This window comes from Dromiciops gliroides, chromosome 1, assembly GCF_019393635.1.
Source record: "Dromiciops gliroides isolate mDroGli1 chromosome 1, mDroGli1.pri, whole genome shotgun sequence".
Lineage (NCBI taxonomy): Eukaryota > Metazoa > Chordata > Mammalia > Microbiotheria > Microbiotheriidae > Dromiciops > Dromiciops gliroides.
This window is the reverse complement of record NC_057861.1, coordinates 147996084-148017319: the sequence shown is the minus strand read 5'-3', so window position 1 is coordinate 148017319 and position 21236 is coordinate 147996084. Positions and strand designations below refer to the sequence as shown.

The 21236-nt window shown below is 37.9% G+C and overlaps 1 protein-coding gene across 3 annotated transcripts in view; it reads left to right on the top strand.

The window, feature by feature from the left end:
- The window catches only part of ESRP1 (epithelial splicing regulatory protein 1), an 84996-nt gene that overhangs the window by 20248 nt on the left and 43512 nt on the right, over positions 1–21236 (top strand). For 2 of the 3 annotated variants that reach the window (XM_043976184.1, XM_043976183.1), the window contains exons 5-9: positions 9089–9187; positions 9338–9392; positions 18840–18950; positions 19199–19331; positions 19442–19484. In XM_043976184.1, coding sequence (XP_043832119.1) covers positions 9089–9187; positions 9338–9392; positions 18840–18950; positions 19199–19331; positions 19442–19484 — 441 coding nt within the window. The remainder of the gene's footprint in view (positions 1–9088; positions 9188–9337; positions 9393–18839; positions 18951–19198; positions 19332–19441; positions 19485–21236) is intronic. The other variant, XM_043976182.1, reaches the window with a different exon arrangement.

Genomic DNA, 21236 nt, shown 5'->3' with positions numbered 1-21236 from the left:
GGATCCAGATTTAAACAGGAAGCAGAGCACAGGCTGGATTGCTTTTGGGAAATTGTACAGTCTTTATTGGCCCTGAGTTTCTTCCTGAAATAAAGGTCTTTTTCCTCTCTTTTCCCTGTCCCTCTCTTTCTCCATTTCCTTTTCTTCCCATTTCTTCCCTTTTTCCCCTTCCTTACTGAATTGATATTTTTTTAATTTTATGAATAAATTTGATTTCTTTTTGGTCCATCTTTTTAATGCCATTTTAAAAAAATAGTGTGTAGCATTTATTATATAGGTTTCCCACCTTACTAATAGTATTTTTTTTACAATTACATGTAAATATAATTTTCAGTATCCACTTTTGTAAGATTTTGAGTTCCAAATTTTTCTCCCTCCCTTCTGTCCCCCCTCTCTAAAACAGCAAGCAATCTGATAATGGCTATATGGTATATTCATGTTAAGCATTTCCACATTAATCATGTTGTGAAAGAAGAATCAGAACAAAAGGAAAAACAATGGAAAAACCCCCAAAACGAAAATAGTTTGCTTTGATCTGTATTCAGATCCCATAGTTCTTTTTCTGGATGTGGAGAACATTTTCTATCATGAGTCTTTTCAAATTGTCTTGGATCCTTGAATTACTGAGAAGAGCTAAGTCCATCAGAGTTGATCCTTGCATAATGTTGCTGTTATTGTGTACAATGTTCTTGTTCTACTCACTTCATTCAGCATCAGTTCATGTAAGTCCAGGGTTTTCTGAAATCTACCTGCTAATCATTTCTTATAGCACAATAGTATTTAATTACATTCATATGCCATAAATTGTTTAGCCATTCCCCAGCTGATGAGCATCGTCTCAATTTCTAATTTTTTTGCCACCACAAAAAGAGTTGCTATAAATATTTTTCTATATGTGGGTCCTTTTCCTTTTTTTATGGTCTCTTTAGGATAAAGACCTAATAGTACTATTGCTGGATCAAAGGGTATGCACAGTTTCATAGGCCTTTGAGCATGGTTCCAAATTGCTTTCCAGGACGATTGGTTCAGTTCATAACTACCAACAATGTTAATGCCATTATTCTTTCATAGATATATGACCATGGAATGTAGAATACTAAAGACTCTGAAGAAATGAGATTGTGGGTCACTCCAAGGGAAATAGAAAAGCAGAAGCATGTGGTGGACATTAACAGGCTGTACACATTACAAAAAAGGAATTGCTCTTTGAGATCACAAAAGTATGTCATCAAAAAATGTACAACTGAAAAAATGGGCAGATCAAATGGAAGAGATAACAGGCAAACAACTTCCATGTTTTAGTGGTGTGGTGTTCTTTTTTTCTTTTTTCTTTAAAAAAATTTTTTTTTTTTAGTGAGGCAATTGGGGTTAAGTGACTTGCCCAGGGTCACACAGCTAGTAAGTGTTAAGTGTCTGAGGCCGGATTTGAACTCAGGTACTCCTGACTCCAGGGCCGGTGCTCTATCCACTGCGCCACCTAGCTGCCCCATGTGGTGTTCTTAAGATGAAGAACTCAACATGTTGGATTAGGCACCTTTTGAAGACTTAAGAGAAGATGTGGGTAAGTATAGTCAGGACAGGCAAACAAAGCTAAATTGTAATCTGTATCTTTGGAGGGGATATTAGCTTAGACAGACTCATATATCCATTTGAGTATTTGAGAGTAACTCTTAGATAAAAGCCTAAATCTTAACTCAGTTCTCTGTCACTTTCTATCTTGGTGTCTCCTTTTGGGTGCTAATTCTACTTAATTCCTTTTATTCTTTTGTTTGGTTACAATATTGAAAGGGAGACCAGAGTGGCAGAATTGCCAATTTTTTTTCCAGGCTGCCTCCCAATGTGGGTTCTGGTGGGTTTCTTTAAAGTTTTTGTTGTTGTTATTGTATGTAAAAAATCTTAAAAGAAGATCTTGCAGTGTTATTTGGGGATTGGCCACTTCAGGGCAATACTTTCTAAATAGTATTCCAAGAATATTTGTTAACTATATTAATGGGACATTTCTCTGTTTTCTTTATTTTTGTACTGTCTTTATGTTCTTTCTAATAATTTGGGTCAGAGGTGATAGGTAGATGTAAAGGATTTGAAAAGAGAAATTAAGTAATGGCCATTCATAAAGGAACTGCACTAAAATTTGAGTCTGAACATCATTTCGCACCAGAGCATACAATCTAGGCATATTCAACTAATACGAAAATCCTAACAAATAATTTAGATCCATGATCTCATAAATCTGCCTCACTGGTGCAGTTAATCATCTTATCTCTTCACATTTTGTGCAATTCTTATCCATGTCCTTCTATTAATCTGCCATAGAGATATACAACAGTCTTTATACTTTTTCCTTCTTACTATTCCATGGGTGCCAGTGCAGCATTATGGCTTATCATTTGTTATACCTCATCTTGATTATGTGATTGGCCATTTCCTTTCTAGTTATACATCTTTCAAATTTCACACACATGTCTTCATCGGTAATATGCTACAGTCTGCTTGTGCCCACTGTGAATCTTTTTCATTGTACTTTGAGTTACTTGTAGTTTTGGTACTTTTGAAATTGTAGTATGCATGATTCATGATAATGAAGCATTATTGAGTGACTATTTGGGGTTTTCTTCAATGGGGAGGTCATTGAAAGGAGCACACCATTTGCCAAATTCACTGGATCTTTTCCATCCATCTGGGATGCCCATCCTAATATACCGATGGACTAATTTGATAAATTGCCTGTCTATGTCATAAACACTATTGATAGTGAAGGATTATGGAGATAATTTTTGAGGTTTCAAGTGGGGAAATGATTGAAAAAAGGACACAGTGGAGCTTATTTTTTTCTTTTTAATGCTTTGATTATTATCCATTTAGGGTTCCTGTCCTAATATACTGATGGACTAAATCAGTAAGTTGCCTATCTGTTATGTCATAAGTTGGACAACATGTATTGATGCCAAGACTCATCTTTCTAATGGCCATGGATTTCATTAAAGAGTCTAATATTTTAAGGCCCTATGGAGTAAGTACTGTGTCATTAGCAAATGAAATCCCCTAAGGAACCTCATCATCGGTAGGGAATCTTCTCTTGTTAGAATTCTGTTCAGAAGGAAATCCTTTGCCTTTTCTTTTTTTTTAAAATAATACTTTATTTTTTCCCAATGACATGTAAAGACTGTTTTTAACGTTCATTTAAAAAAAAATGTTTTGAGTGCCAAATTTTCTCCTCCCCCCGCTTCACTTCCCCTTCTGTGAGATGGTCAGCAATTTGGTATAGATTATACACTTCATGATATTTTTCAGGCACCTTTGGTGAATATGGACATTTCTTCTTTCTTTTGTGCCTTTATCAGTGTTAATATTTTGCATTCTGTTTAATGACTTTATTCTTGGGTTTCATCTGCCATTAGGTTTGTTTGGTTTTTTAATCATTTTAACGTGTTAAACATATGCTGATTTTGAGGAACTGCATTTTAAAGACTTCATTATATTTTACTCTCATGCTTAAAAGAAAAAAAAGACACAGGATCTTATTTTCTTTATCACTTAATTGTGACTTTGGCCCTAAGCAGTTAGTGACCTGCTTCTGAAAAGACTGATATATTGGTAACCAGTTGTTTCTCATTTGTTAAGATACAGTCATTTTCACTTTTTTGATGTTTTGTGCTTACTGAGTAGTGCCTTTCAACCCTTCTTGCAGTTTTCTCTTTCACCTGTTTGTTGAAGATGTGGTTTGCTTTACACAAAGTCTTATAAGTCTCCCTGTTACCTTATGTTTTCATCAGTGATGCTCTTGATGTAGAGATGTACAATTCTCATTTTTATGTAAATGAAAAATATGAATATAACTCCTCAATTGCCTTTTTTTAAAGCAAAAGTTATCTCAATTATCCTTTCAATTGTTTTGTTATTTTCCCTCTAAGATTTTGAAAATCAATCCCTGATTGCCTTTAAAATGGTAATTTTCAATGTAGACATACTTATCATGTATTTGGTTAGGTCTAGGGGTTCCTCTTTGCTTGAATTGTGAAGTACAATTTCTATTTTATCACCTGATACTTAGGGTATACTCAAAAGGTAAAAGTTCTACTATTTATTAATGAGGCTAGATCATAGGACTATAGATTTGGAACTAGAAAGGGACCTTTAAGAGTTTCATTTAGATAACCCAGAGTATGTAAAGAAAATGCCAGCAGAATGATTCCTTCTCACATATGTCTGTTCTCCTGGTTTCCTGCACAAATATTCTTGTGATGATCTGGTATGGTGAAGTTTCATACTAAGCTCTGAGCTAACTCCTTTATTCTTTCCTTGCTCTTCACTGTTGTATGAGGCAGTATGGCTTGTGTATATTATACATTCACATCAAATTTTTAGCAACTGAATTTGATGTTAACCCCAGTGGTTATGTCTCTTCTTACTGTGTTCTTACCAGTGAGATTACCTTTTCTTTTGTTTTTATTGTTCTTGTCAACTCTTTTCCATTAATTAAACTTACCCAATATATGATAATAAAGTAAAATTTCTTATTTAAAAAACAACAATAAACTTCCCTGTTTGGGTTGGGGGATGGGGATGGGAGACAGTGATTTTTAAAAATAGGTGAGGTTGAAGCTGTTATAATTTACACAATCCCATCTACTCATCTATTTAATTTGACCTTTATTGTATCCAGTTGAGCTAAGTACAAACAGACCTCTAGTTCTGAAAAACTACCTTGTTAACCAGTTTTCTATATTAAAAAAGTCAATAGAACTAACAGTCCTTGGATGCTTTCTATATCTACTGCTTGCTTTTTTTTGGTGAGGCAGTTGGGGTTAAGTGACTTGCCCAGGGTCACACAGCTAGTAAGTGTCAAGAGTCTGAGGCTGGATTTGAACTCAGGTCCTCCTGAATCCAGGGAAGGTGCTCTATCCACTGCGCCACCTAGCTGCCCCTTTGCTTGTTCTTTTTAAAGAATTTGTGATATATGAATGTGATACCTTTAAATATACAATCTTTAGCTTTTAGCTTTCACTTTAGCTGCTTAGGCTTCTTGAACCCCCCAAATATATTCCGTCTTCCTCCTCAGTTAATTTCTTTGTATTATATAGTCACCAAGTGTCCAGGACTTGGTTTGGAGGATCTTGTTATACTCTTGAGGATTTCTTCTTCATTTTCCGCTATAGATGATGATTTATGAACTTCACTTACCTTCATGGGCAGTCTCTTTGCTTAACCTCATAAGCCCTTGCAATTCAAAATGACCAGCTGCCCCATGAAATGATTTTTGTAAGATGAATCAAGTCAGCAGACTTCTTTATTCATTTCTCCAAAGAGAACCTGTGAACACAAGTATGTCTACGTAAGATGTGGTTCACATCTCCTAGTTAAGTATATCAACTCATTGGACAAAGTTTGAATATTGGAAATCCACAGGTAAATCTGTTGTTTTAGCATTGTTTTAGGTTATGTCCCCCTCTTCATGACCTCATTTGGGGTTTTCTTGGCAGATGCTGGAGAAGTTTGCTATTTTTTTCTCCATCTCATTTTACAAATGAAAAAACTGAGACAAACAGGGTTTGGTGACTTGCCCAGGGTCACACAGCTAGTAAGGCCAGATTTGAACTCAGAAAGATGAGTCTTCCTGACTCCAGACCCAGCACTCTATCCACTGTACCACCTAGCTGCCCCAAATCTGCTTATAAAACCTCTGAAAAACTAATTCTTAGAATCTGCTGCTCCGTAAAAACAGAAGGAAGAATTGCAGGATAGAAAACTCTCTATTTTGGCCTGTTGGCTTGTTGTTGGCCACCATGACCAAAAAAGTTCTCATCTAGTAGTGTTGGACATTCTTAGGTCCTCTCTGCTTACACTTTTGTCCTAAGACAGCTCAAACTGTCGGTTGGTAGACCTTCACAGTGTTTTCAGTTTGGTTAGAAGTTGCAAGAGCTTGTACTTGACCTCATTGGTCACCTTTGTAGGACTTTGTATGCAAACTATTTTGTAATTAAATACACTGTGCCATTCTTAAGTTTCAGAAACTTGAATGGAAATTCTGGTGAAGACCACAGATTTCCAGAGGAATAACAAATGTACAATGAAAGGCAGAATTCTATATTGGTCATTGTTATAATTATGGGGCACCAACATGTCTTCTATGTTATGGGACTCAAGTTTCCCTGACTAGACTTGCGTAAGCTGTAAAAGTTCATTTTAGCCTACATTAAGCTGCATTTTTTCCTATGTCGCATTTTAAACTTAAGAAATGATGATGATCATAGTTATAAAATGAAAGCCAAATTCATCTCTCTCAGTGCCTGAAAAAATACGATTCTTTTTGTGATAAAGAAAAATCTGAATCTCAGGAGGATGGGATGATTGTAATAATTCTGAGCAAGTTAAGTATGTGAAAATATGTTAAAGATTAATTCACTCTGCTTGATTGTATTCCAGAGTGCTTGTTAGCTTTACTTTCATACTGAATTCTCTCCAGTGGTGTAAGACTCTTTGTTGCCCTTGTCACCTGACAGTACCTCAATAACGTAAATGAAGGAATGTAAAGGAAATCAGTAAGAACGTATTAAGTAATTAATATATTGTAGGAACTGAATATACAATGACAAACGTGAAGCAGTCCCTGACTTCAAGGAGCTTATATTTTGAGGGGGAGACAATATCTAAGCATATAGAAATGCAAGGTAATTTTTGAAGGAGGAAGCATTTGCAGTTGGGAGGCATCAGGGGGTTATCTACAAGGTAGAGCATGAGCTGTGTTTTGAAGGAGATTAAGGCTACTAAGAGAAGTGAGGAGAGAGTGCATTCCATTCATGAGGACAGTATGTGCAAAGGCACAGTGATTCAGTGCTATGTGAGAGCCACTTTGGCTAGACTATGGAGCATGTAAAGAACAATGTATAATAAAGTTGTAAGGGTAGGGATGGGATCAGGTTGTAAATGGATTTAAATGCCTAACAAAGGAGTTTGTATTTGCTCCTAGAGGTAAGAGGTAATAAGGAGCCACTGGAGTGTGACTAGGGAAGTAGCATGATTAGACCTGTACTTCAGGTAAATCACTTTGGCAGCTTTATAGAGGAGAATTTGGAAGAAACTGGTGTCAGGAGAATAATTAAGCTATTGCAGTAATCTAGGTGGAAGACAATGAGGTCCTGAACAAGGGCAGTGGTTCTATGAGTAGAATATTATTGGGGTAGAAACACAGCTTTGCAACTGATTAGATATGATGGTTGAGGAGAGAAAGGAGTTGAGGATAATTCTAAGGTTGTGAAATTGGGGGATTGGAAGGATGAGGGTAGCCTGGACAAAAATTGGGAAGTTTGGCAGATGACCCCATTTGGAAATTTCTTGGCAGAAATACTGGAGTGGTTTGCCATTGTCTTCCCTAGAAATGTAGTTTGCTTATGTGTCAAATGGAGATGAGTTGCACTATGTATTTCACAGGTTGTTTATGAAAGAAAGTATTTTGTAAAGAGTTATGAGCATGATCTGTCAAATAAGACTCGGGTCTATATCACACCACACTGACCCTTTCTCTGCTATATCTGTGTTGTCATCTATAAAACTGGTATAATAGCATTTACCTCACAAGCTTGGTGTGAGGATCACATTGACGTAATATATATAAAGCACTTTGCAACCTGGCTATATAAATGCCAAATATTATTATTACTTCTACTTGTGCTAGTCAGCCATATATTGAGACTGATTTTATAAGAAAGATCATCTTCAAAACATCTAAATAAGTGGACCTTCAAAAACACCCTTGGGAGATATTTAAATCCCCAAATTTAATAAAAATAACATTTATATATGATACATATGTGTTTTATAATACCATAATGATATTACCACTGCCATGCAATTTTAGAACTCCAGATCCATGATGTCAAACTCAAAGAGAAATTAGGACTATTGAACCATACATAAGGGTCCCTATGGGCTACATATTGACTTAGAAAACCACATATTAACATTATCTATTTAAGGGTATATGTGGGTGTGTATGTATGTATGTATGTATACATACACACATCCTTAAAGGATGGAGATTGAATGATAGTGAGAGTATCTAAAAGAATATGCCCTAGATTCTGAAGGCAGTTCTGCAAAAAAACATTATCAAAGACATACAGAGACAGTCTAATTAGAATAAAGTGTATTGTCTCCCAAGGCTATTTTGAAGGAAAAAACACTAATTTATTTGGGTGCATGAGGTTTTTGTTGTTGGTTTCAGTTCATTATGTTCAGCCACACCTTTAAATGATATTCAGCTCATATTTAACTTGTACTACTTAAGTTAGCATAGTCCTTTCTTCACCCTTGCTTTGCAAGTACTTTAAATACCCCAGATCTGTGTGACTTTAGTATAGATGCTGATTGTAACAACTGTGAACCTTATCTTCCAGAAGGCTTGTGAACATGTTAACTCTAAATCCTTCTTTGACTCTTTGGATATGTGAGGAGCCCTGATGTCATACTTTGATTTGGAATGCTTAAACTCATTTCTGCTCTATAAAAGACATTTTTATTATTCCTTGCCTTTAGCTCAGTGTCTTTAGTGTCTTTAGCTCAGTATTGGTACCTTCCTTTATAATCAGGAAGATATTTGAGAGACAAATTGGTAACGGTTAGGCTCTGGGTTTAGGGGCAGTGAGGTAGATAGCTCAGTGGATAGAGTACCAGGGCTAGAGTCAGGAAGACTCATCTTGGTAAGTTCAAATCTGGCCTCAGATACTAGCTATGTGACTCTGGGTAAGTCACTTAACCCTTTTTGCCTCCGTTTTCTCATTTGTAAAATGAACTGAAAACAGAAATGGAAAACTACTCCAGTATCTTTGCCAATAAAACCCCAAATTAGGTCACAAAGACTTGGACTTCATGGAAACAACTGAACAACAAAAAATAACATGACACAAGCCAGACCAGGCTCTCCAGAGGGGATCATTTGGTCTTTGGTGTTTTTCAGCTAGCCTTTTGCTTCATATCCTTTAGGTAGAGGCTAAATGTAAAACTGACTTAGTGATTAAGGAATTAAAGAACTTTACTTCAAAAAAAAAAAAGGAAAGAAAAGAAAAAATATTACCTTAACTCTAATTCACAGGCTTGCATCTTGAGAAGGGTGTTTCAACCTCCCGATATGGAGCCTCAGAAGTTGAAGATATGGGGAATGTTATTCTAACAATGATTTCAGAACCATACAGTAAGCACAACTTTGGAAACAGCAGATGTCCAGAAGATAACTCTTCCTTGTACCCCTTTCCCCACTCCTTCCCCTACATGTCATGTGCTCCTTGTCTTCCATCTCCTGTGTTTAGTTAAAAATCATGGTGTGTGTTTACCTCTTTTGTAGATCACAGGTTTTCAGATCCAGAGAGAGTGAATTACAAATTTGAAAGTGGAACTTGGTAAGTAACTGAGTAATGCTGTTCTCAGTGTTTTGTCTTGAGCCTTTTTTTCTATCCTTTCCTTCCTTCCTTTCTTTTTACAGTTTTGATTCTTTGTTTTTTCCACTTAAATCTGGCTTGATAGTGCTTTGGGTTTTGGAGAAGGGAAGAAGATTTGCTTTCTGACCAATGAACATATTGTTCCTACTACCAGATAGTCCTCAAGTCTATCCTATGATGCTGTGAGGAACTGAGGTTTGCTGGGTTCCCTGATGCCTTGTTTTGAGGTACTTGTGAGCATCAAAACAAGAGAGAATAGTTTATATTCTTGTAAAAAGTGACAAGTTCTTGGGAGTGTTTAATGACTTTTGCCTTCCGTGACATAGTATTATAACTATATTGTTGGTTGGCGTGTAGCTGGTGCTCGAAAGTCTACAAGTCACTTTATATATATGTAATTTCATTGGATAAGTGCCCATTTTTTTCTAGCAGTTTCCCAGTTTACATAGTACTTTCCTTGTAGCAACACTGTAAGGTAGATGGTGCAAGTGTTGATCCCATTTTACATGTAAGAAACCATGACTTAGGTCAAGCAGCCTGCCCAAGGTCTGTTTAGGTTTTGGTTTTGAGAGAGAATAGCACTGGTAAGAGAGAGTGGAAGATAGGAGTCCTGTTGTGATGCATGCTGGGAGACTATCTGCAATGTTTTATTTGGTTCTAAAGATGTAACTTTAAAAGATGTATGGACAACTAGAGACCATCCAGGGGAAGGTAACCAAGGTCTGGACCAGAAGGCATTTGTGAAAATATGCCGTGTTAAAAAAAAAAATAGGGGCCCTAGAGATGATTATCCTGGAAAAGAGAAGTCCAAGGGAGAAACGTAATAGATGTCTTCAGATATTTGGAAAGTTCTCATGTGGAAGATGGAATAAATTTTAATTTAACAAGTATTAAGTGATTGTGTAAGTCATAATGAACTGGGAAAGTTGAAAGCAATTGTTTTTCAAGTACCTTACAGTTTCATAGGGATTTGGGGGGTAAGGGGGGAGGGGCGAAGAATGGGTAAAATGTTATGTAGATGAACATAAATATTTATGTTGTTCAGTTGTATGGGTTTTCTTGGCAAAGATGATACTATAGTGATTTGACATTTCCTTCTCCAACTCATTTTACGGATAAGGAAACTGAGATACACCAAAGTTAAGTGACTTGCCCAGGGTCACATAGCTAGAACATGTCTGAAACTAGATTTGAACTCGGAAAGATGAATTCCTACCTCCAGGCCATGCACTCTATCCGCTTTGCCACATAACTGCCCTGTACATAAATATACTATAAGGTTAAATGTGTTATAGGTAGAGAGATACAAACTATAAGATTATATAATATACTATAAGAATATTTTAGAAGTGAAATTACTTGTGATTAGAATGCAGGCTTCTTGAAGGCAGGAACTGTTTTTGTCTTTCTTTGTATCCCTAGCACTTAGCATAGTGCTTGGCATGTAGTGATTAACAAATGCTTGTTGATAGACTGACCTAGAGGGGAGAAGAGTATGTTTTGGCAGTGTATTTCAGGCAGGAGGCATGTTATACTCAAATTCATGGAGGTAAGAGAGTGAAGGATGAGAACAGTTAGTCCAGTTCACCTGGAACATAAAATACATTTGAGTGAGTAGTATGAAATAAGATCAGGTAAGTTGGAGCTAGTTTCTAGAGGACCTTAGATGGCTTCCTAAAGAAGAGTAGCCACTTGAGGTGTTTGGGTAGGCAAGTGACAGGGTTAGGCCTACACATTAGGAAGATGAATTTGATAATTGGAAAAAGGGAAAAAACTTACTAAAGTAAGTTGTAGACCAGTGAGAGGAAGAGTCAATAAGGTCTTGAATCGAGGTAGCCTCATGAAGGTGAGGGGAGAAATTTGGGAAAGATATGTATGAGATTGTAGAAGTAGAGTTGGCATGATTTGGCACTGGGGAAAGAGGCAGAGTAAAGAGTCAAAGATAATTTCTAAGTTCCTTGTTGTGACAGTGGAAAAAATTACAGTAGAAGTCCACATTCAAGGTATTCAGAAATGCAAGTCAAGTCATGGAAGATATTGAAATGGAGATTGAATGACTTCTATGGGGATGTTGTAACCAAGATTCATCCTTTGGAGAGAGTGTATACGACCTCTGAGGTCTGATCTCTTTCAAGCTTCTTGGTGAAATTGTAGAGATGATTATTCTCTCATATGAACCTTTGCAGGCCACCTATTTCCAAATGGAAAAAATTAAAACCCACAGGAATAGAAAAATCTCTACTAAAGCTAGAAGAGAGAAAGATCTGAAACCTTAAGGGCTCACAGTTGGCATTATCAATTGTTTTTATCAAATTCTTTATCAGTTGATACTCTGAGTTTCTCTGCTTGGTATTTAAAGCCCTCTCCAGTCATAGTCTCATTTGCATTTCTAGTCTTAGTTCATATTTCCCCCCTTTATCAATTCTCCTTTTAAGTCAAACTAGGCTGCTGGCTTTTCCTCTTGCACATCAGGCCATCTTCTTCCTCTATGGCCTTATGTAGGTGGGCCCCCACGTCTGGACTTCTCACCTCCTCTGTATAGATTGCATATCTTTTCTCTCATCCCCACTGAATATTCACTTCCTATCTGAAGCCTTCCCTAGTTTTTCCTCTCCCTGTCCTTGCCCTCCAGTTGCCACAATCATTCCCTGTTGAAACAACTTTGTATTATTTTTTTTTGGGTGTGGAGGGTGGGGCAATGAGGGTTAAGTGACTTGCCCAGGATCACACATCTAGTAAGTGTCAAGTGTCTGAAGCCGGATTTGAACCCAGGTCCTCCTGAATCCAGGGCCAGTACTTTATACACTGCACCACCTAGCTGCCCCCTTGTATTACTTTTTATATACTTAATATTACTTCTCTACTTACATGTTGAATCCTCCCAGTATGTATAAGCTCTTTAGGGGTAGAAGGAACAGTTCATTTTTTAATTCATGTCCCAAATGCCTAGAACAGTATTATGCTTAATAAATGCTCATTAAGTTGAAAGTGAAGTGGTGAGGGCAAGTAGTCACTTAACCCTCATTGCCCTGCCCCCCCCCAAAAAAAAAGTGAAGTGGTGTTATTTCTTCTCTAAGTGTATTCACAGCACTGGTGTGGGGATATTTGATTAGTAAATCAGAAGAGAACCAAAGAGGGACAAAGTACATGACACCACAAAGGTACTTGAAGGGAATAGAAACTTCTGGAATTTTCTTTCTGTTTTGGTCCTAAAACCATTCATGAACAAGTACATTCCTTCTCCTTTGCAATTTATTTAGGTCAATTGTTGATCTACTAGGATAATGTCCCAGGACTTGGGAGAAATATGAGCATGTGAAGAATAAAACATGGAAAGTTACTAAAATACATAATGAATGATTTCCTGGTGATTCATTATAGGAAAACAGGGAGTTCCACCCTCCCTATATACTTGGGTGGAGAAACATTTAAGTATCTGCCTCAGTTTTGGTGTTGAACATCAATTTGCTTTTTGTTTCTTTTTAAAATAGTATTTTATTTTTTTCCAATTACATGTAAAAACAATTTTAACATTCTTTTTTTGGGGGGGGGGGTGAGGCAGTTGGGGTTAAGTGACTTGCCCAGGGTCACACAGTGTCTGAGACTAGATTTGAACTCAGGTCCTCCTGATTCCAGGGCTGGTGCTCTATGCACTACACCACCTAGCTGCCCCAACATTCATTTTTAAAATAAGGTTTTGAGTTCCAAATTTTTCTTCCTCCCTAAGACAGCAATTTGATACAGGTTATATATGTGCAATTTTGTAAAACATATTTCCATGTTAGTCATATTGTGAAAGAAGAAACAGAACAAAAGGGAAAAAAACCTACAAAAAAAAAGTAAAAATAGTATACTTGCATCTGCTATCATATTCTATCAGCCCTTTTTCTGGATGCTGATAGCATTTTCCATCATGAGGCTTTTGGAATCGTCTTGGATCATTGCTCAGGAGAGCTAAATCAGTCACAGTTGATCATTACACAATATTGAGTTTTTAAAACATTTTATTTTTAATTTATGGAATAAAACAAGCATTTCCATAATATAGTGTAATTTTTAAAAAGATTGCACATGAAAGTGCAAATCCATCTATGTACACCTTGCTATTCCTTTTAAATGTACAACAAAGTTATGTAAATTTTTTTGTTTTCTCTCCCCTCCTTTGCCCTAGAGTTGGCTACCATTAGACACAAATAGTTATGTATATGTATATGTGTGTGTGTGTGTGTGTGTACATGCATGTAAAATTATACATCTATTTATTAGTTCTTTCTCTGGATGCAGATAGCATCTTCCTTCACATGTCCTTTTATTGTTAATTTGGATATTTACAATAGTAAAAATAATTTAGTTGCTCGAAGTCATTCTTGTGGGGGGGGCAGTTGGGGTTAAGTGACTTGCCCAGGGTCACACAGCTAGTAAGTGTCAAGTGTCTGAGGCCGGATTTGAACTCAGGTACTCCTGACTCCAGGGCCGGTGCTCTATCCGCTGTGCCGCCTAGCTGCCCCCCTCAAAGTCATTCTAAAACTATTGCTATTACTGTATACATTGTTCTCTTGGTTGTGCTCATTTCTCTCTTCATTATTTCTTGCAATTCTTTCTATGATTTCCTTTTTTCTTTTTTTGAGGCAATTTGGTTTAAATGACTTGCCCAAGGTTATACAGCTAGTGTCTGAGGCCAGATTTGAACTTAGATCTTTCTGACTCCAGGCCCTGAACTCTATCCACCTAAAATCTAGCTGCCCCTCCATGTTTTTCTAAGCTCATTGAGTTCATCATTTCTTATAGCACAGTAGTCTTCCATCACAATCATATGCCATAACTTGTTTAGCCATTCCCTGTTACTGAGGGTCAATTTGAATCAAACCTGGCAGAAGTACAATTTAAACCTCATGCTTTCCCATTGATTGTCAAATGGATAGCTAGTGTGTAGTGGGAAATAAACAATAGGACTCATTCTTAGGACATTATATTACCCAGATCAGTCAAGAAACATTTTTTAAGTTCTTATAGTGTGTCATGCACTGTTCTAATAGCTAGGGATACAAAGACAAAAAAAATTATAACTCTGGCCCTCAAGGGGCCCACAATAAAATGTGAACCCCAATTACATGTAAAGACAATTTTAACATTAATTTTTTTTTAATTTTGAGTTCCAAATTCTCTCTCTTCCTTACTCCCTTTCTGAGACAGTAATCCATTTGATCTAGGTTATATGTGTGCAATCAGGCAAAACTTTTCCATATTAGTCATTGTCAGCACTGTAATTTGTATCATAAAAGAAAGGACATGGTAACACTCCTTCTTTGCCTGTTTGGTTTTTTTTTTTCCAAATAGTTTGTATAGTATTGGAATGAATAGTTTGGTAGGATTTGCTTGTAAATCCATCTGGCTGAAGGTTTTCTTAGGGAGTTCATTATTGGCTTGTTCAGTTTATTTTTCTAAGATGGGGTTATTTATGCATTCTATTTCCTCTTCTCCTAATCTGAGCAATTTATATTATTACAAATATTCACCCATTTCACTTCGATTTCCAGATTTATTGGTATATGATTGGGAAAAAAAACTCCTTAATAATTGCTCTAATTTTCTCTTCATTGGTAGTGAATTCGCCCTTTTCATTTTTGATACTAGGTCTGGTGTTTTGTTGAGGACACATGGGAGTGTCTGTAGGTTGCAGGGGAGGTGTTAGTAAATAGAGATGAAAGTTTACAGTGGTACTGATAGAGGGTAGAATTTGCTAGAGGAGACTGGATAGAATGGGATCAGGGGAGCAGCAAGAAAGGCTGCCTTTTCTCCTGAGATCTCTGTGGAAGAGCAGATAGTAGAGGAAAATATCTGAATGATGCAAGACAAGGAAGAGTGGAGAAGAAGAAGCTTCTTGGTGAATAGTTGGAAATTTTTTGGCCAGATGAAGTCCTCAGCCAAGAGAGTAGGGGAAGGGTTGCTATGGGGGATTGAGAAGAGAATATTTGTAGGAGCCACTTGGAAAGTAGGATAATGAATGGAGGAGGGAAGAATAGAATGGTTATCTTGCTACAGTGAGGGACCAGTTGACATTATATGATAAAAATTTCCAAGAGGCCAAGACAGCATGGTTTTATGATTTCTTCCAGCTCCATTCAGGAGCATGTTAATAGGAGAAAAAACAGTGGATCATGGGAATTATCAAGGTTTGGAACTTAGAAAGGTATGATCACTGATAGGACAAGGGGGTATGGAAATTTATTTTGGTTTGGGGACCCTACCTTTAGGCTGAGATTAGAAAGCCTTAGGCCCTCAGGGTCTCTTCCCTTCCCCCTCTGCTTCAGCTGAGCTCAAAAAGCCCCTTAGGCTGTACAAGACCCCAGATCAGACAGCTGGGGGAGAAAAGCCCCCTCTGACCTGAGTGGAGGGATCTGAGAGATACTGGGCTTGTCCAGGCTGGGCTCTGGTGAGGCACGTGATGCTGGAGCATCCCTGCAGCCCCAGCCGCAGCCCTGACTGGCAGATTAGCTTGGTGTGTGGGTGCAAAAAGCCCCGAGATTTGAGTAGGGATAAAGGGTATATATAGACCTGGGAGTGAGACAGTGGGGAGGATGGACTAGATAGAGAGACAAGATTGAAGGGGGGGGGCAGACAGACAAGGGGGACGAGATGAACAGTAATGCAGGACTAGGAGCAAGGAGGAAAGGCCAGCAGACAAGATTAGAGGGGCGGCAAAGGCAGCAGAGGGCAGACTGACGGAGCAGACAGACAGAAGGTCGGTGAGAGAGAAACAGGGGTTCAGCAGTGGCAGTAAGGAGAGGAAAGTTAGAAGCAGGGGGATTTACAAAGTGAAAGGGGAGTTAGAATAAAGTACCTGAGTGGCATGGCTAAGGCCCTTATTGTATTAAAAAAGTTCCAGGCACAGCAGGTGGGAAAGAGACACAGTGGAAAGAGACACATTCCAATGCAGTCAGGTTGTACATTTTATTTCCCTGTATTCTTAATTTTAAATAGTATCTCATAAATAAACTTTGCTTTGATTATTTAGTTAAGAGACTTCTTAATATTTTGCTTATCAATTTGGGAGTAGAGCAGTGTGGTGGAACTTTATAAATGGCCCACATTAAATTAATAGCAGTCAGATAGCAAGTTAATCAAAAATCCCTAGATTAGTCTTCCATAGTCCCCCCCAAAATTAGGCCCAGCTAGTCATTTAAAATATTCTCACATTTGAATGGTGACCACGGCGGGACTTACGGCCCAATTATAATTTATCTAAACTTATCATTTTTCATACAATCATAATTTTTCATAAGTCCAAAGTTATATAATTTTTAGACTAGATTAGTTATCAATAATTTTTTTTTTCAGGGGTAAGAGATAGCACAAGAGTTGAGGAGAGTGTGGACTTGAGTTGGTTTAACAAGAGGTCATTAAGGAAGGGAACAGAATTTAGGCAAGTGCAGGGGTAATGGGCTGGGTGGAAGGGGAGAATGCATGTCATGATGATAACAAAAAACATGGTTAGGGGTCATAAGGTATTGGGAAAGATGGAATATTATGATCAGAAAAGAGAATTTCAGAATTCTTGAACAAGGAAGAGGAACATTTGTGGATAATGATAAAGTCAAGGATATGACCATTGCTTTGTGTAGTTGAGGTGGAATGCAAAAGTAGATCATATAAATTGTGAATTGAGTAGATTGAGGAACTGGGAAGCTCTAGGGTATTATTATTATTATTTTGTGGGGTAATGAGGGTTAAGTGACTTACCCAAGGTCACACAGCTAGTAGGTGTCAAGTGTCTGAGACCGGATTTGAACTCAGGTCCTCCTGAATCCAGGGTCGGTGCTTCATCCACTGTGCCACCTACCTGCCCCCAGCTCTAGGGTATTTGAAGGGATGTCGGTATCTGCTGAAGTCCACTATTATAAGGACAGGAGATGAGGAAGAGAGAATAATTATGATCCAGGCACTGAATATACTGAGGAAGAAAGATCTAGATTATATGGTAAATTTGGATATGTGAATATCAAAGGAAGATAGATTGCTTAGTAAAGGTGGTTGCAGGTGGGCTTAAAAGTGGCATTAGAGGGGATATCTAGGTGGCACAGTGGATAGAGCACTGGCCCTGGATTCAGGAGGGCCTGAGGTCAAATCTGACCTCAGACACTTGACACTTAGTAGCTGTGTAGCTCTGGAAAAATAACTTAACCCTCATTGCCCCACAAAATAACAAAAACAAACAAACAAAAGTGGCATTAGAAGGAATAGTCAGATTCCCCCACTTCAAGTCAAGAGATATGATAGAAAGGGTAACCTGTACAGGAAAGAGTGGTTGGAGAAAAAGCATCATCAGGAAGGGAGCCTTGTCTCAAAGGTGGACATAATGAAAAAGAAACAGGTTTAAGATGAAGGGAAGTTGCAAGCATTCCAGAGGAGAGAAGAGTGTAGCCAGATGTGGAGTATCCCATGGTAGGGGTGTAAGGCTGAGGATAGGGAGGAGGATTTGTACAGTAGCAGCATGGGGTTTGGAATCACTGGGAGAGGGTCTGGGAGTATGTAACCCTGGAACAGTGAATCTAAGCAGAATAGCAGTGTTTGGACACTTCATTGAGGGAGGTATAAGATTAGAATGAGGCCTTTCCAAGGAGTTCACCCTCTGGGTAGATGGTGATATGTTGTATGAGACTCCTTATGTCAGGGAGGAACCAGATAGGAAGTCAGGGGTGTCTTGCTTGTCATGGAGAAGATGGAAAAGGTCTTGTCCACAAAGGGCAGACCTAAGCTGAATCTCATCCTGGGGCAGGGCCCTACAAAGGGGAGAATTGGGCAGCAACCCCAGAAGGTTGATTCAGGGAGGAAGAGAGTCTTTCCCTCAGCAGGTATGCCCAAAGCTCTTGATTTGACCCTGGCTCAGGGCTCGAAAATGGGACTGCACTTAAAACCTATCACTGTATGCTGAAAAGAGCTGGAAAATGTACTTAAAGTCTGGTAGTCTACTTCTGGAAGCACCCTATCTTAGAAGTGATAGAAAATCACTTTAAATTTTCTTTTCATGGCCAGATCTTCCCAGTTAAATGTAAGCCCCATGAGGGTAGCTAAAGTTCCAGTAAGACATTTTTGTGACTTATCCACTCATACAAAGGCAGTTGGAATGGAGAAACTTGCTATCTTTGAAATGTGCAAGCTGTTCTGTGATCCACAAAGGCTAAGAGAACATTGAGCCCTGCCTCTCTTATTGGGCACCTGATGTAATGTTACCATCTACTGAAACCTGAACCAAAAAGAACTAATGCATGGAAGCAAAAAGACCAGAAATTTGCTGAATGGGAATATCTAAACCTTTTCTGTTTATATGAGAGGATCCAGGGGAGGTGGTAAAGATGAGAGGCATTGATAAATTCTGGAAGTATCTAAATGTCCTTACTTGTTCCACAGCAGCAAGATGGAACTGGTGGATGATAACACTATCGTCAGGGCAAGAGGTTTGCCCTGGCAGTCATCAGACCAAGATATTGCAAGATTCTTTAAAGGCCTTAACATTGCCAAGTAAGCTTTCTTGAATTGCTCTTAACTTTTCTTTCTTTCTTTCTTTTTTTTTTTTTTTTTTTTGCGGGGCTGCCCTGAATTGCTCTTAACTTTTAAACAACTCCAACGGGATATAATGAATTACATCACCTTTTTTATTCTCTCATTTATCCTCTTCCTGCCACCTTCCAATATATGTATGTATAGTATATATTATATAACTAAATATATAATGTATGTGAGTGTGTGTTTTTTTTTAATCCTTATAGGGGAGGTGCCGCACTTTGTCTGAATGCCCAGGGTCGAAGAAATGGAGAAGCACTGGTCAGGTTTGTGAGTGAAGAGCACAGAGACCTTGCACTGCAGAGACACAAACACCACATGGGGAATCGGTACATTGAGGTATGTTTCAGCAGTGAAAGTCCCTTCTAAGCCATCCTGAGTAATAGCTAAGTGATTGTGTGATAAGATGTTGCATTAAAAAATTTGACTGTGATTTATCTTTGCTTTAGGTTTACAAAGCAACAGGTGAAGATTTCCTTAAAATTGCAGGTGGTAAGTCACTGTTTTCTGATCTTGTTATAGTAGTAAGGAAGAGATTTTTTTTTTTTGCAGGGCAATGAGGGTTAAGTGACTTGCCCAGGGTCACACAGCTAATAAGTGTCAAGTGTCTGAAGTCTCATTTGAACTCAGATCCTCCTGAATCCAGGGTGGGTGCTTTATCCACTATGCCACCTAGCTGCTCCTAGAAGAGATTTTTAATAGCTGGAGTGTCCAAAATCTACTATTTATCTTAAATTCCTGCCTTTTTTTCTCTCAATGTGATTTTAGATTTTGTGTATAATTTCTCAAGGGGAGACTATTTTTTGAATGTGGTTATTCCTTAACAGCTAAGACTCACAAATACTATAAACGTTCACATCATATCACTCCATCTGCCATTAAGTTGTTTTGTTGTATTTGTATAATTCTAAATAAAAAGCTGCTGGTGACAGTGTTGAGTGCTAGGTCTGGAGTCAAGAAGACCCAAGTTCAAATCTAGCCTCAGATACTTATTAGCTGAGTGACAAAGGGAAAGTCATTTAATGTTTGTTTCCCACAATTTCCTCAGTTGTAAAATGATGTGATAATAATAGCACCTACCTCCCAGAGTTATTGTGAGGATCAAATGTGATAATTTTTTTAAAGAGGCATTTAGCATAGTGCCTGGCATATAGTAGGTACTCCATCAATGCTTATCTTCTACTAAACAAGATATGGAATTTGGAGAAGAGGGAAGAAGCCACTGATTGTAGTGACAATAGACAGATACTGCAAGGATCCAGTCATATGTGTGTGAATCGAATTTCTTAAAAGCACTATGTAAGATCACTAAGGAAGGAAGGAAATAAACATGTATTAAGTGCTTACTAAATACCAGGTACTGTGCTAAGTGCTTTACAAATATGATCTCTTTTGATCTTCACAATAACCCTGCAAGTTAAGTGCTAGCTGTTGTGATGCCTATTTTATAAATGAAGGAACTGAGGCAGACAGGTTAATTGATTTGCCCAGGATCACACAGTTAGTATGTGAGGCTAGATTTGAACTCAGATCTTCCTGACTCCAGGTCCAGTATTCTATCTACTCTGCCACCTGGATGACTATAAAGTAGGTCTAATCTTTTTTTTTTTTTAATTTTTTTTTTTTTTTGGCGGGGCAATGGGGGGTTAAGTGACTTGCCCAGGGTCACACAGCTAGTAAGTGTCAAGTGTCTGAGGCTGGATTTGAACTCATGTACTCCTGAATCCAAGGTCGATGCTTTATCCACTGCGCCACCTAGCTGCCCCAGGCCTAATCTTTTACTTTGTTTTTATTTTTTATTTATATTCATGCTTACATTTATATGTGAATATCTTTACATTTACTTATTATGGGGGCAGCTAGGTGGCGCAGTGGATAAAGCATCGACCTTGGATTCAGGAGTACCTGAGTTCAAATCCAGCCTCAGACACTTGACACTTAGTAGCTGTGTGACCCTAGGCAAGTCACTTAACCCCCCTTGCCTCACCAAAACCAAAAAACAACAACAACATTTACTTATTATTTGTTATATATTTATTGTATTTATATCATAATATATATTTTTATATATTTTTTTAAATTAAAAAGTGATCTCAGTTTACAAAGGGGAAAGTTGCCAACTCTTTAGTCTTGTGACTCTTGGGACAGAGGAATAAAGAAGCACCTTCTGCTGAAGTGGGATTAGTTCATTTACAAGTCTCCCCTTACTAGGGTTAAAAGAAAAGCTTAGGGCTAGGTGGATGA